The 14,656-nt window shown below is 41.9% G+C and overlaps 1 protein-coding gene across 4 annotated transcripts in view; it reads left to right on the forward strand.

Moving 5' to 3' along the window:
• The first annotated feature begins 1,195 nt into the window (after positions 1-1,195).
• Positions 1,196-14,656, forward strand: part of LOC124010887 (ankyrin repeat domain-containing protein 50-like) — a 36,806-nt gene continuing 23,345 nt past the window's right edge. The window contains exons 1-2 of one of the 4 annotated variants that reach the window (XM_046323642.1): positions 1,196-1,420; positions 2,331-3,431. In XM_046323642.1, the coding sequence (XP_046179598.1) occupies positions 2,929-3,431 (503 nt within the window). In that variant the 5' untranslated portion in view covers positions 1,196-1,420; positions 2,331-2,928. The remainder of the gene's footprint in view (positions 1,421-2,330; positions 3,432-14,656) is intronic. The other 3 variants (XM_046323643.1, XM_046323645.1, XM_046323646.1) reach the window with 3 other exon arrangements.

A 14,656-nucleotide genomic window follows, 5' to 3' on the forward strand; every position in this document is an offset into this window, starting at 1 on the left:
CAATTTCCCTAAACAAATAACCCGCTGCCAGCCTGTACACCCCAAGTGGGTTACACTGTTGAGGCCCCATTTAATCTGAATATGTTTGACATATTTACAAAGGATAATCATTATTATGGCACACAATGACTGCCAAAGCCTGTGTTTTGGGCAAAAATTAACCCGTTGGTATTTAACTGGCACAGAGAGGGGAAATCACTGCAATTACCCAAATTTCGCAGATTGGCTTGGCTGCATTGTTGGATACCCCCACTGAGCAGTTTGTGCATGGTATGAACAGCAACCTGCAGCTTTACCACACCTTAAGGGAATGAACTCGTAACACACAAACTCCAGCTGACAATGGAATGGAGTGCAGTGCACATTAAGAACCCTGTTCTCTCACAATAGCGCCATGCATATGTTGATTCTATGGAGTGAATGGTGTTTTTGGATTTGATTGTGTTTGTCATTTTTGTGTGAACAGCCAGATGATACGCAGATTCCTACTTCTCTGCGGAGAAACTGCATGGCATACTGTTTTAATGAGAGGTTGACAGCTCTGGAGGAATAGACAGAGGAGAGATTAACGTGTATGTGTGTGATCATGGGAGAAAGGCTAGGTTCAATATATAGATTTGCTTATCTCTCTCTGGCATGTCCGCTGGGGGGGCATCTCTATAAACATACCGTCTCCAGGTGGTGAGAGTCAGGCAACGCTTTTACACGAAGGAAAGGTATTTACTAGGAAATTTAAACACTAATTTAGACTCTATGTGATCTGCAAGAGAAAATGTACCAGGCACAAGCAACAGTTTTAATCACAATGTGCAAGCATGTGTTGGAACTGCAAAGTATTTTAATTTTTTTGCCTTTATTTCATTGGTCAAACTTTATCAGTGATTATAAGGCGTGTGGAAATGTCTGAAACGGTCTCTTTTAACTCTATGCAACATTGTTCTAATAAAATTATTTTAGCATCATGAAACATCTATGTAAATAAAGAGAAAAGCTGCTGCAGTGGTTTCAACTCAAAAACGTTACACTCGTTATTAATGTTCTATAATGCAGAAAGTCAACGTTTTTCTTATTTTAAGGCCCTTATAATGGCGGCTTCGGTACCTATAAAACTCTAATTCCCATCAGACTTTGCGTCCATCCTGCGTGTGTGCTCTGAATGCAAGAGATAGAATATTAGAATGTTTGGAGGCTGAGAGACTGGTTAAGTATAGTAGGCTGCAGCGCTGTGTTGGATAGCAGGAGGAGCCGCGGCTGCTGAAAGAAAGAGAATGCAAAGACGCTGATGGAAAAATTCGAAGATTGCGTTTAGAAACAGATTAGGCTAATCAAATATTGCTTTTAAAGCATAGCATTTGGTTAGAGAGACAAATGGTTTAATGACGGACACAGCAACCAAATGAAAAGGGGGATTCAGCAAGAGGTGAGAAGCCGTAGGCTATACGGTATTTCAAACTGTAACATTGAAAAATGGGCAAACGTTCCACATTTGCTTGAAGTTAAAAAACACTTTTTACATTGTATTTTACAAGATTAAGGGCCGCGTTCAGCTCATTGACCTATTCTTTGTTTGTAGGAATGCCATTGTATTTTAGATAGTGTAGGTTTTTAGACTGACTAAAGGTGTTAAATTATATTCCATTTGAAATGGGTGAGGTTTTTTTTGTCATACAAAAGACGGCGTAGCCCGATCAGTCTTTGGCCCACTTTTCATCGATACCTATGACAGTTTACTACCCCTACTACATATTTGTAGGCTTTTGCTTGCGGTTGCATTTCTTTGATGAGTTTAAAACTGCCTCTTTGTCATGTATTTCCAAAATGAGAGCGCTGTAGCAGGCTATTGGTTACGCGATGAGGTGGGCGCCTAGAAAACAGGAGAAAGGTGAATAACATTTAACAGACATAATACACGTGTTTTAAATTGATAGACATATTACGCTCACTGTATTGGCGATCTGAAAAGAAACCACACTTCCAAGTTATTTATTTTAGTCATTATTGCATCGTGGGATAGGGAACGTTAATGTCGCTGTATGCAGATAAAAGGGGGTCCTCTCATTTGGAGTTTTTTTTCCCGGATGTGAAATGTTTGCGATTTAAAGCCACCTTGGAAGGAAGGGAGATCAGTGAGTAGGTTAGAGATACTGAACGAAACCTTGCCAAGACTCCAAGAGTGTGGACCATCTACAATGTCTTGTTAGTTACTGTGTTATAAACACGCTCCCCCATTCTGCAACGCTATGCATTTTCCAGTGAGAGTGAACTGTGTAATTGTATAGGCTAGATAAAAGTTGAATCTGTAATCTTATTATTATTATTTTTTTTTACAGCAAGCTTCTGTTTATTCCAGGAAAGTGACCAGGCAATCAATGTTATTGGAGAGACCAACACAACTCTGGCACTCTCAAATGTTAATGTAATGGAAACTATATACCTGCTCCAGTTTCCCTATGAAATGTATCAAGGGAAACACATCACTGACTCTCAGGGCTAATTTGATCAAGCTGTGGTTGAGTTTGATAGTGGATGCACTCAGAGCCCTGTGCCCTGTCATGCACAACACCATGTTAAAGCAACAAACCTGGAATAACACTGAGCATTCAGTCCAGCCAATGAGAAAGCCATGGAAGAAGTTAGTGGAAAATGTACAGTACAAGCCTCAATTGTGACTCTTTTTTTTGCCCCAGATATTCAGCGACGTCCCAAAAACTGCTTTTCTCACCCACAGCCATTCTGTTTTCTCAGAAGGGAGCTTCAGTTGCACACTGTCTTTATCACAACACTAAGGACAGCTGCAATCAACTTGGAAAGGCACATGTGGAGGCAAGAAAAAATGGATACTCAAATTTACAGCTGGCCTACTCTGGGTTGAAAATGTGAGGGCAAGGAAAGCCCTATGAGGAAAAGCCAGAACAGCAGTATCTCAAAATGGCCCAAACCAGTTTGCTGCAGGGGAAGCGCTTTTACTGCAGGGAGTGGGTCTTCCACAAGATCCAGCACTGTCTCCAGGAAAAGACTAATGGCCTGAGTGGTTTGACCAGCACTCCCAGCAAGCAGGCCGGTGCCTCCGGCACTGGTGCATCTAACCCCTGTGGCAGCTCTGCAGCAGGCTCTGCGAAGGCCACCGCCTGGGGGGTGTTGCTGGTGGGGGGGCCTGGGAGTGGGAAGACGGCCCTGTGCACGGAGCTCCTGTGGCCCTCGTCAGCCCAGGGCACTCATCGGGGGCTGCAGCAGCAGAGTCTGGCCTTCCATTTCTGCCGGGCGGACGACTCGGACACACTCTGCCTGGGCGGCTTCATCCGAGGTCTGGTGGCCCAGATTTGCCGGAGCGGCCTGTTGCCGGGTTACGAGGAGAAGGTGCGCGATCCAGCGGTGCAGAGCGTCCTGCAGCCCGGGGAGTGTGAGAGAAACCCCACTGAGGCTTTCAAGAGGTAGGTGAAGCCTGCTGCCCCACCCACTTCCCTCCACCCCCCTGTCCTTACCCCACCCCTCCCACTTTTACTGCTCACACACTTCCCTTAACCCTACCCCAGCAGTCCTCTGTCCCGCTACCCATTGACATAGTGTTTGTGTTGTTGTTTTCCTGTTCTGTGGCATTCCGTGGGACTGTCCCCGCTAGCCCTTAGTTGAGAAAAAGGTCAGTTATTTTAAGTGGCACCCAGGCTCAGTTGGCTGGAGGGAAGAATGTACTGCTTGGAAGTGTGTGACTGACTGCCCTATATGACGACGTGGGCTGCACATGTGAGACAAAAACCGTACAGGATCAAGCTTGGTCATATAATGTGATCCACGCAGACTTTTCTCTCTGTAAGACTGGGTCTTTAAAAAGGGGTTTGAACCTATATTTGTAAAGGAACTGCCTTGTGTGTATGCTACTTGCACGACTTGTCAGCACGATGGGTCAACCAGTCTATACTATACACACATGGGATGGAATGCGTTGTTGAACACACACGCCTCTTGTCTGGCCATATGGTGATGCTTATTGCGCCGTCTTTACACCACACACTGGGAAAGTGGGTCAAACGTTCGGCGAGGTAAATCATTTTTAAATGGCCAATGGACTCATTGATTTCCCCGGTCTTTCACATCTTTCCCAAAAGAAGCTGAGGAAGTAGCCGTGTGTCAGTTATTATAGCAATAAGGCCACTATTGATGCCTGGGACTTGACTGTGACATTTGCGATAGAAGGCAGGTTAACATGGGGGACATGAACAACCAGTGGACAGACAGAGGTCCAGTTCTGGTCAGTGTCAAGGGAATGGAAAGCTTCTCACAGACAGCATCACCAACCCAGCCTGGCCTAGACAAGTGCATTTCTTTACCGCTTGAGGTTTGGTTCCGACTCCGTGGACAACAGACAGAATTGTTATCGAAGAACGAAGATTACAGCCTTTTGTTTGTGGAGTAAATATGCACTCTGGAGAATGTCTTATCGCCATCTCTGGTGTAAAAGAATCCTGGGCACTGTTGTACACAAATACTAGATCCTATCAGGTTGCAGGACGTTGGGAAGTGGAAGATCTGTATCACAGCCAATATCCACCGCTCTATCTTTGTGTCCGGACATGTTCAATAGGCAAAGCAAGCAATGGAGGATTATAAAAGTGTATTCTTTTTCCAAACATAGGGTTCCCCTAATTTACTTTAGAAGTGGAATCTCATCTCAGGTGAACATGTTCCAAAAACAAGGCTACATTGTTGCTCAATAATGAAAAATAGGGTGTTCATTTGTAAAGGTTGGGCTCCTGGTAAACAAGACTGGTGGAGCCTTGACCTCAGACTCTGTTTTAAGGCCTTACCAGCATGTGAATGCCAGAGGGGTTGGCCAAATTCCTTGGCCTAACAAGCATGTTTGTTGATCGTAATCACCGGTTGTGTCAATACATTAAACCTGGTTCAACCTGGTCTCCATCCTATGCACTGCCATCCTCTCCATTCACCGTTGTGTGTGCTATTGTAGTCACCCGAACAAGTTATATACCTTTACTCTTCATCGAGATAGAAACAACAACAAAGTGTGAAAACCCGGGAGGAAGGTGGGTGGGGCGGAATTCAAGCAGCGTGTAGGACTGTTGATAACGAACAAAACTGCACAAACTTGGCAATATACAATGGAATCTCACCAATTTACCCATGTAATCTAATTGCAACATGCTTTCCCTCTAGCAATGGCCTCTACCGTGTTTTGACCAGAGTACTAACAGTGGAATTAATTTGACCTTGTCGTTTGAACCTATCAAAAGGTCTCCCTGCAACATGTTTAGCTTTTTTTCCTCAGGACAAAAGAGCACAAATAAATAGGTGGAATAAACTCAGTCATGTGGGCACTCTAAAAGCTCAAGGCACTAGGAAATGTGCTGAAAGGGCAGGTCCTCTTATTGTTTAGGTGAGAGCTTTTGGGGTTTGTTTGTAAGGGGGATTTTTAAATGAGCGTGCAGTAGTTTGAATAACTGCCAGGCAAATAAATCTGTGTGTTGGGAGCAAAGGAACCTTGGAAAGTGATCATGGCTTGAATCTGATAACCAGGTTTGAGTTTCTTGGCAGTATTTTGTTCACTCAGTGGGTCAAAGTGTTTTCCTTTATGATCCTTTTGCTAAGAAAGTTTAAGGAAGTTTTTCTAAACATTAGATTTCTATTTTCCTCCAAATTAACATTAGCCATATAATTGAATTGTCTTATTAGTCAAAATATATACACTATCTTCAAATGTTTGGGGTCACTTAGAAATGGCCTTGATTTTGAAAGAAAAGCACATTTTTTGTCCATTAAAATAACATCAAATTGATCAGAAATGCAGCGTAGACATTGTTAATGTTGTAAATGACTATTTTAGCTGGAAACAGATGATATTTAATGGAATATCTACATAGGCGATTAGAGGCCCATTATCATCAACCATCACTCCTTTGTTCCAATGGCACGATATGTTAGCTAATCCAAGTTTATCATTTCAAAAAGGCTCCATGTTGGAGTCAACAGAAACCAGAAATCACATAATAAATATTCCCTTACATTTGATGATCTTCATCAGAATGCACTCCCAGGAATCCTAGTTCCACAATAAATGCTTGATTTGTTCGATAATGTCCATTATTTATGTCCAAGTAGCTACTTTTGTTAGGGCTTAGGTATACAAATCCAAACGCTCTTGCAAGTCCATCCGAACGTCGGATGAAAACTTCAAAAACTTATATTACAGGTCGAAGAAACTTGTCAAACTTAAGTATAGAATCAATCTTTAAGGTGTTGTTATCATAAATCTTCAATAAAGTTCCAACTGGAGAATTCCTTTGTGTGTAGAAAATCCATGCAGGTTACTATCATGTTAATTGCGCGTGACCAGGACCCGGCTCTCTGCCAGTAACCTGACTCATTCAGCTCTTATTCAGCCCCACCACACAGTAGAAGCCTCATTCAAGTTTCTAAAGATGGTTGACATCTAGTGGAAGCCCTAGGAAGTTCAACTTCATCCATATCCCGCCGAGAATTCAATAGGGGCTGGGTTGAAAATCGTCCAACCTCAGATTTCTCACTTCCTGTTTGGATTTCTTCTCCGGTTTTTGCCTGCCATATGAGTTCTGTTATACTCTCAGACATCATTCAAACAGTTTTTTGCAGAGTGTTTTATATCCAATAAAAATAACAATATGCTTATATTAGCAACTGGGACGGAGGAGCAGGCCGTTTACTCTGGGCACATTTCATCCAAGCTACTCAATACTGCCACTGCAGCCATAATAACTTTTAACAATGTCTACACTGTATTTCTGATCAATTTGATGTTATTTTAATGGACAAAAAATGTGCTTTTCTTTCAAAAACAAGGACATTTCTAACTGACCCCAAACTTTTGAACGGTAGTGTATATATATATATATAGGCCTACAGCTAGCAGAGCAAGGTAATGTTCTAAATCTTTATACATGCAATGGCTGTAGGCTTTGACTAGCTTGTTGCTAACATTTACAAATGAAGTTTGACAGCAATATGGAGCTTTTCGTCTACTTTAATTCGGCACTTCAGATGTTGTTTGTAACATAAGGAGAAACTTTGTAAAAAACTCTGTAAATTATGGATGCGATCTGGATGTAGGGCTGGGCGATATATCCAATTAATTTGAATAAATCAAATGTATGTTCTAGCGCAATGTTCCAAATGCCTGTATAGCAATAATCTAGTTTTTTTTTTCCTTTGGTGCTATGTGTACGATGCACCTTCCCACTTTCCCACCACTGGTGACGCACGACATTGCGGTACAGACTGTTAGCGCTAGCTGTCTCGTCTTTGTTTTTTAAATGTGTAATGAGCATAGAAAGACGCAATTGGTAACACAATCTCGTATTGAGAAATAAGCGTCTTCTTCACCAGGTTGGCCACTTGATTTCAACATCTAAACAAAGTGATGGACGTAGGCTTGTGCTTGAGAGTGTTTGTAAGACCTTTGTTATTTTTCTATAATGCCTGCTACCAGAAGTTGGTCATTGTGCATGGTTCTGGTTACATTTGTAACAAAAAGTGCATTTTCATAGAGAGAATTGAAAGCAAGGTCAGTGATTATGGCAAAAAAAAAGCAGTTTACATTTTTTGTAATAAAACAATTGAATCATTAGTGGGTTGTGGAAGGCTAACATTTAGCCTAGGTATAATTTAACAAGCCCTGAATTCATTAGATTATTGCTGACTGTTTGAAATGTAGTGTATTTACAACAACAAAGCTTATTTTGGGAAAATGTTTTTAAAAAATTGGGATATATTTTGAATCGTCCATAAGTTTAAACAAATCTACATATGATTTTTAGGACGTATCACCCATCCCTACCTGGATCTATTGAAACTCTGCTGACACTATATGTTCATGACATATGTGACCTGATTCAGGAAACTAGGCGTATGTCGCACGTCATGACCTCACAGGAGAGCCAATTGAAACGTAAAATAATATGTTTTTATCAAAAATGAACTTTCATGTGGGGCGGCAAGTAGCCTAGTGGTTAGAGCATTGGACTAGTAACCGAAAGGTTGGAAGATCGAATCCCCGAGTTAACAAGGTAAAACAAATGTTGTTCTGCCCCTGAACAAGGCAGTTAACCCGCTGTTCCTAGGACATCATTGAAAGTAAGATTTTTTTCTTAACTGACTTGCCTAGTTAAATAAAGGTAAAATAAAATAAAAATGTGCCTTAATAACAACCTTGTATGCCATCTAAATACGAATACAATTGCTAAATTACCAGCCTTGTTGGTCAAGCCACAGAAAAAAACAGCAACATTCCCACTAGCCATGATTGGCTGAGATAATGAGAGGGCTGGACATGCCGAGAGAGGAGTTCGGTTTGGTCTGCCATGTAGAATGCATCTGTCTATTTGAGCTGGTCAGTCTGTTGGTAATCATGTCGAACTCATCTTTTTTAAAATGTATTGAGCTGCATAAGCGTTGCTCTCCACTTTCAAATCAAATGTTATGTCACATACGCAGAATACAACATGAAAACAGCTAGCTAGCCAGGTAAACAATGAACCTAGCTAGGTAAACAAAGTGAAAGATCACACAGATCACGTAACAGTGAAATCACCTTACAGTGAAATGCTTACTTACAAGCCCTTAACTAGCTAACGTGAGCTGGCTGGCTCGTTAGCGAACATTATGTGAAGTGTGTGATGGTACACTTTTTTTTACCGAGCAAAGGTTCATTGTTTACCTGGCTAGCTCACTGTTTTCATGTTATCCAGAGGTTAACAAATTAACAGCCTTGAGCACCAAGTGTGAGCTCTGAATGCTCCGAGAGTGAAACGAGATGGGTGGGGCTAAAGCTTAAGAGGGTGTAAACGATGCTGAATGGTTGTAGATAAAGAAGAGCTCTTCACTAGATACCAAAACATTCAAAGGCCATTTTCTCAAAAGTGAGTTACAAGTTTATCAACTTTCAACTTTTTGATCCTCAAAAATACAGTGTATGATATACCATTTTGTAGCTCTGAGTCTCTACTTATATCCAATGTAAAAAACAAAATTTCCAATTTTGCTACATAAGACCGAACCCAGGTGGTGAGTCACACATGGTTGTTCTAACCTCACAAACCTGTGCCATGATCATATATCCTAAAAATGCATCTCAACTCTTGAGTTTATTGCCAAATTCTTGAATTTGTGCATTCTACAGGTGCAACAGTGGTAAGTACCATGAAACAATGTTTACCTTCACTGGGATAACACAGTACCTGCATATTGTAAAGTTGTACCAGTACATTTACTCTTATTGTAGTCATTTCAATTAGTAATTGTTAGTGGCGTTGGGGATTACAGAGCTGCAGTAGGAGTGAAAAAAGAGGATGCTAATCGAAGATGAAATGCTGCGCGCCCGTCATGCGTTGCTCGGCTGCAGAAAGACTCGCTACAGATTAAGCCACTTTTTAAAGGATGCCGCGATGACTCAGCATTCTGGTGCCAGCCTCCCTGTCCACGTCGCTTTGACTTGGCATACAGGGGCTGTGGGTATGGGAGGGGGTGTTATCGCACTAAAAAGCCCAAACATGTGCATCAGATCCCCTTTGCGTGTTTGCATGACGAACGGGTTAAATGTTAACTGAGCTGTTGCCTGTGCACGTTAGGAGGTCGCTAAGTGATGTGAAATGAAAGCCCCAGCTGCGGTTGATCTTCTGTGCTCTCAGAGGATGTCAGTCGTGCAATGCTGTGCAGGATATCAGCCTTCTTCTTCTGTCTCATTCTGACCAGAGTGAATGGGAGGGGAGGCAGTTACCTCATCAGGGTGAAATACAGGAGACCATCTCATTGTCCCGACAGTCTGCATCATCACACTTTGTCAGACATCTAGCATGCTGTGTACTGTGTTGCGTGTCCCAGAGTCAATTTTAACAGTGGTATAGAAGAAGGCGCAGGGGGTCGTGGAGTTGGAAGGGATGACATTTCAGATCCCACTGACAGTGTTGAATAATTGTCCATCTGACCTGGGATTGCACACCCTGTCTGGGCGTTCAGGGGTTAGTGTAGGGCTTAAACCTGTTTTTGTTCATTCAGCTATCTTAAGTTGTGTACTTTTTCTGCTTTTAAGCCATTTAAATTAATTTTCGGTTTATACCAAATTGATCTCGTGTTTTGTTTTCTTGGTCCAAAGCACAAAGTAAGTTGCTTTTGTGCAGGTTATTTAATTGTATACGCTAGCCACTTCTGTCTCTATCTTGCATTAACTGAGCTGTCTATTGAGCACTGTTTATTAGACAGCTCTAGACTACATTTTCTAGGAAGCTTGAACATGTTTGTTTTATTTTGCAACATCCATTACCAGATGCCCTTTTTGTCCTTAAGCCAACTAATTTGCTGTTTGCACCTTGAATCAAGTTACTGCGAAAGACTAAAATACACTGCACTATTGCACCTCTCACATTTACATTGATACCCCCCTCCCCCTCCCTTTGTTTTGTACACTGCTGCCACTCGCTGTTTATTATCTATGCATAGTCACTTCACCCCTACCCACATGTACAAATGACCTCAACTAACCCCGCACACTGACTCGTTACCGGTACCCCTTGTATGTAGCCTCGACATTGTTATTTTATTGTGTTACTTTTTTATATTTTTTTACTTTAGTTTATTTGGTAAATGTTTTCTTAACTCTTCTTGAACTGCACTGTTGGTTAAGGGCTTGTAAGTAAGCATTTCACAGTAAAGTCTACACCTGTTGTATTCGGCGCATGTGACAAATTAAGTTTGATTTGATTTGTATGACCAGAGAAAAGGAAATATTCTTACAAAAAACACACAGACTCTAATAATTACAACACAAGCCTATCTATACACTTTGCCTCATTTATTGAAGCTGCAGTGCAGGTCACACCGCGGGTGTAGAAGTAGATTTTCGTTGAAAGTCTCTCACTAGCCATAGTTTTAGACGTTATGAAATCACAGTATCAACGAGGAAGCTGCAGACACAGTGATCTGAGCAATCTGATTGGCTAGCGGTAGGCATATATGTGCTAGAGGTCGACCGATTAATCGGAAATGGCCGATTAATTAGGGCCGATTTCAAGTTTTCATAACAATCGGAAATTTCTGGACACCGATTTAGCCCAAAAAATGTACACCTTTATTTAACTAGGCAAGTCAGTTAAGAACAATGACGGCCTAGGAACGGTGGGTTAACTGCCTCGTTCAGGGGCAGAACGGCAGATTTTTACCTTGTCCGCTCAGGCATTCAATCTTGCAACCTTACAGTTAACTAGTTCAACGCTCTAACCACCTGATTACATTGCACTCCACGAGGAGCCTGCCTGTTACGCGAATGCAATAAGCCAAGGTAAGTTGCTAGCTAGCATTAAACTTATCTTATAAAAAACAATCAATCAATCAATCATAATCACTAGTTATCTACACATGGTGATTACTAGTTTATCTAGCGTGTCCTGCGTTGCATATAATCGATGCGGTGTGTATCGTTGCTCCAATGTGTACCTAACCATAAACATCAATGCCTTTCTTAAAACCAATACACAGAAGTATATATTTTTAAACCTGCATATTTAGCTAAAAGACATCCAGGTTAGCAGGCAATATTAACCAGGTGAAATTGTGTCACTTCTCTTGCATTCATTGCACACAGAGTCAGTGTATATGCAACAGTTTGGTTCACCTAATTTGCCAGAATTTTACGTAATTATGACATAACATTGAAGGTTGTGCAATCTAACAGGAATATTTAGACTTATGGATGCCACCCGTTAGATAAAATACAGAACGGTTCCGTATTTTACTGAAAGAATAAATGTCTTGTTTTCGAGATGATAGTTTCCGGATTCGACCATATTAATGACCCAAGGCTCGTAGTTCTGTGTGTTATCATGTTATAACTAAGTCTATGATTTGATAGAGCAGTCTGAGCGATGGTAGGCAGCAGCAGGCTTGTAAGCATTCATTCAAACAGCACTTTTGTGCGTTTGCCAGCAGCTGTTTATGACTTCAAGCCTATCAACTCCCGAGATTAGGCTGGTGTAACCGATGTGAAATGGCCAGGTAGTTAGCGGGGTGCGCGCTAATAGCGTTTCAAACATCACTCGCTCTGAGACTTGGAGTGGTTGTTGCCCTTGCTCTGCAAGGGCCGCGGCTTTTGTGGAGCGATGGGTAACGCCGCTTCGAGGGTGGCTGTTGTTGTTGTGTTCCTGGTTCGAGCCCAGGTAGGAGGGGGGGGCGGAAGCTATACTGTTACACTGGCAATAATAAAGTGCCTATAAGAACATCCAATAGTCAAATGTTAATGAAATATAAATGGTGTAGAGAGAAATAGTCCTATAATTCCAAAAAAATAACTACAACCTAAAACATCATACCTGGGAATATTGAAGACTCAGGTTAAAAGGAACCACCAGCCAGCTTTCATATGTTCTCATGTTCTGAGCAAGGAACTTAAACGTTAGCTTTCTTACATGGCACATATTGCACTTTTCCTTTCTTCTCCAACACTTTGTTTTTGCATTATTTAAACCAAATTGAACATGTTTCATTATTTATCTGAGGCTAAATTGATTTTATTGAGGGATTATATTAAGTTAAAATAAGTGTTCATTCAGTATTGTTGCAATTGTCATTATTACAAAAAATATATATAACAATTGTCTGATTAATCGGTATCGGCTTTTTTTGGTCCTCTAATAATCGGTATCGGCGTTAAAAAAAATCATTATCGGTCGACCTCTAATATGTGCATTTGATTTGCTCTCTGGACATGCCAAGTATGCAGAGTTTGTACCTTCAGACGCATGAAACACTTTGCCTACCGGCGCACAGGGCTGGTGAAACAAGTGCACCTACTGCCAACAGCGCAAGACAGGAATGTCTTGGAGATACGCCAGTCGATCGCGATCGACCATTTGGTGACCACTGTTCTAATAGGCTACATTTCTGTATCAAATTTCATAAAGAGATTGTGTTCTGGTAATTAAAAAAAGAACACCACATCACTGTTTGTTATGCTCTGGAAAAGCAAACAGGTTTAAATTTGTCTAGTTCTTGTGTGTGTGTGTGTGTGTGTGTGTGTGTGTGTGTGTGTGTGTGTGTGTGTGTGTGTGTGTGTGTGTGTGTGTGTGTGTGTGTGTGTGTGTGTGTGTGTGTGTGTGTGTGTGTGTGTGTGTGTGTGTGTGTGTGTGTGTGTGTGTGTGTTGAACTTGTGAGGTCGGTGAGGAGAACCTACCTCACAAGATCCATGGGGGGAGCCCATGGAGTTATGAAATGTGGACCGAATAGCTTTATGCTATATATATATATATATATTATATGTTTTTCTGCTTGCAGAGGCTTGTGGGTTGTGGAGATGCAGTTGTTTGAACTTTTAGACATGGTTGTACTTTGTTCTGCAGCACCAGTTCACATTGTCTTGTGTTGACATGTCTGAGAGCCCCATCACTTTAGAAACACTTTACCGTACGTTCTTTACTCCTCTTTGACAAAATGCTAGCATTATTCATTCCAGCGTAGTTGGCATGTTACCAATTCACCCGTGGATTAATATGGCACATGTTCTGTGTGAAAAGTGCTAATGCAGTGGGGTAACAGCGCTTGCCGTGTCATGGCTGCCATTTTGCTAAATTCTCAGAATCCACATTGCTCCCAGCAGAACCCCTCACATTGTCTCTCTCAGGTTGACTCGTTAGGAGAAGATGATTGGAATTACACCATGCTTTATGTATAAATTAATAAAATGCATTTTCCAGATTGGGAGCTGGTTGCTTTTTCTTTCTCCACCCCCTGATGGGGCCATGAGTCAGCTGTTGTCATGCAGTCTTTTTCTGCTAATCTCTCCTGACTAAGGCAAAGAAGCTGAGCCGGCTTTTGTCTCCAAATGGAATCGTTGAATGAAGAAATCTTCATTTTCTTCATTAAAAGAGTCTCGTTCAGGTTTCCAGTGGACCCTGTGCTAGTCGCTATTGCTTTTCAATGGGGTCTCTGCAGTGACTAGTTGACCCACCTGCTGTTCTTTTCCATTAATAGAATGGTGTCATGGCCGGCCATGCACGGTATATTGGACCTGAGCCACAGTCTCCCTGCGCCATTGCATGATGAAGGAAATTTCAGGCTCAGCCCCCACCTCATAAAAGCGTCTCAGTAAATGTGTAAGACGTGAGCAAGGTGCCCAGGGCTGCCTGTCGGCCTAAACATCTTCACTGAAACTTCAAAGCGAAGCCCACATTGCATAATGTCGTGGAAGATGGGGACTTGCAGCACAACAGATGCCGGGTGCGCGTTAGGGACATTTCACATTCTCTTTCTTTCTCTAAATGATAATAGCTCTCCTGCTATTTACATATGTCGAAGACGGAATAAGAACAACCAAAATAGTTAGTGTTAACGTGCGGGGCAAAGTATGCGTCACAAATACACCCATCATTGGCTGAGGCTCTTCGGACGTTAGTCTGGCACCCAGCCCATTGTTGTGCTCATTTCAAGCCCCTGTCTTCTTCCTGCAGGGAGGTCAGTTATCAACAGTTCTGAAAGCAGTTGATTTTAAGGAAAATAATAGCTCTTTGTCTCATAACAAGGCCCGCATTGCTGTCTCTGTGAATTTGTTTGTCTGCAGGCGGCGTTGCTGTAGTTGTTTGCAGTACACAAACTGTGCAGATTGGCATTCCTCTTGGCTGGTTTTCCT

The sequence above is a fragment of the Oncorhynchus gorbuscha genome, linkage group LG23, assembly GCF_021184085.1.
Source record: "Oncorhynchus gorbuscha isolate QuinsamMale2020 ecotype Even-year linkage group LG23, OgorEven_v1.0, whole genome shotgun sequence".
NCBI classification, from domain to species: Eukaryota; Metazoa; Chordata; class Actinopteri; order Salmoniformes; family Salmonidae; genus Oncorhynchus; species Oncorhynchus gorbuscha.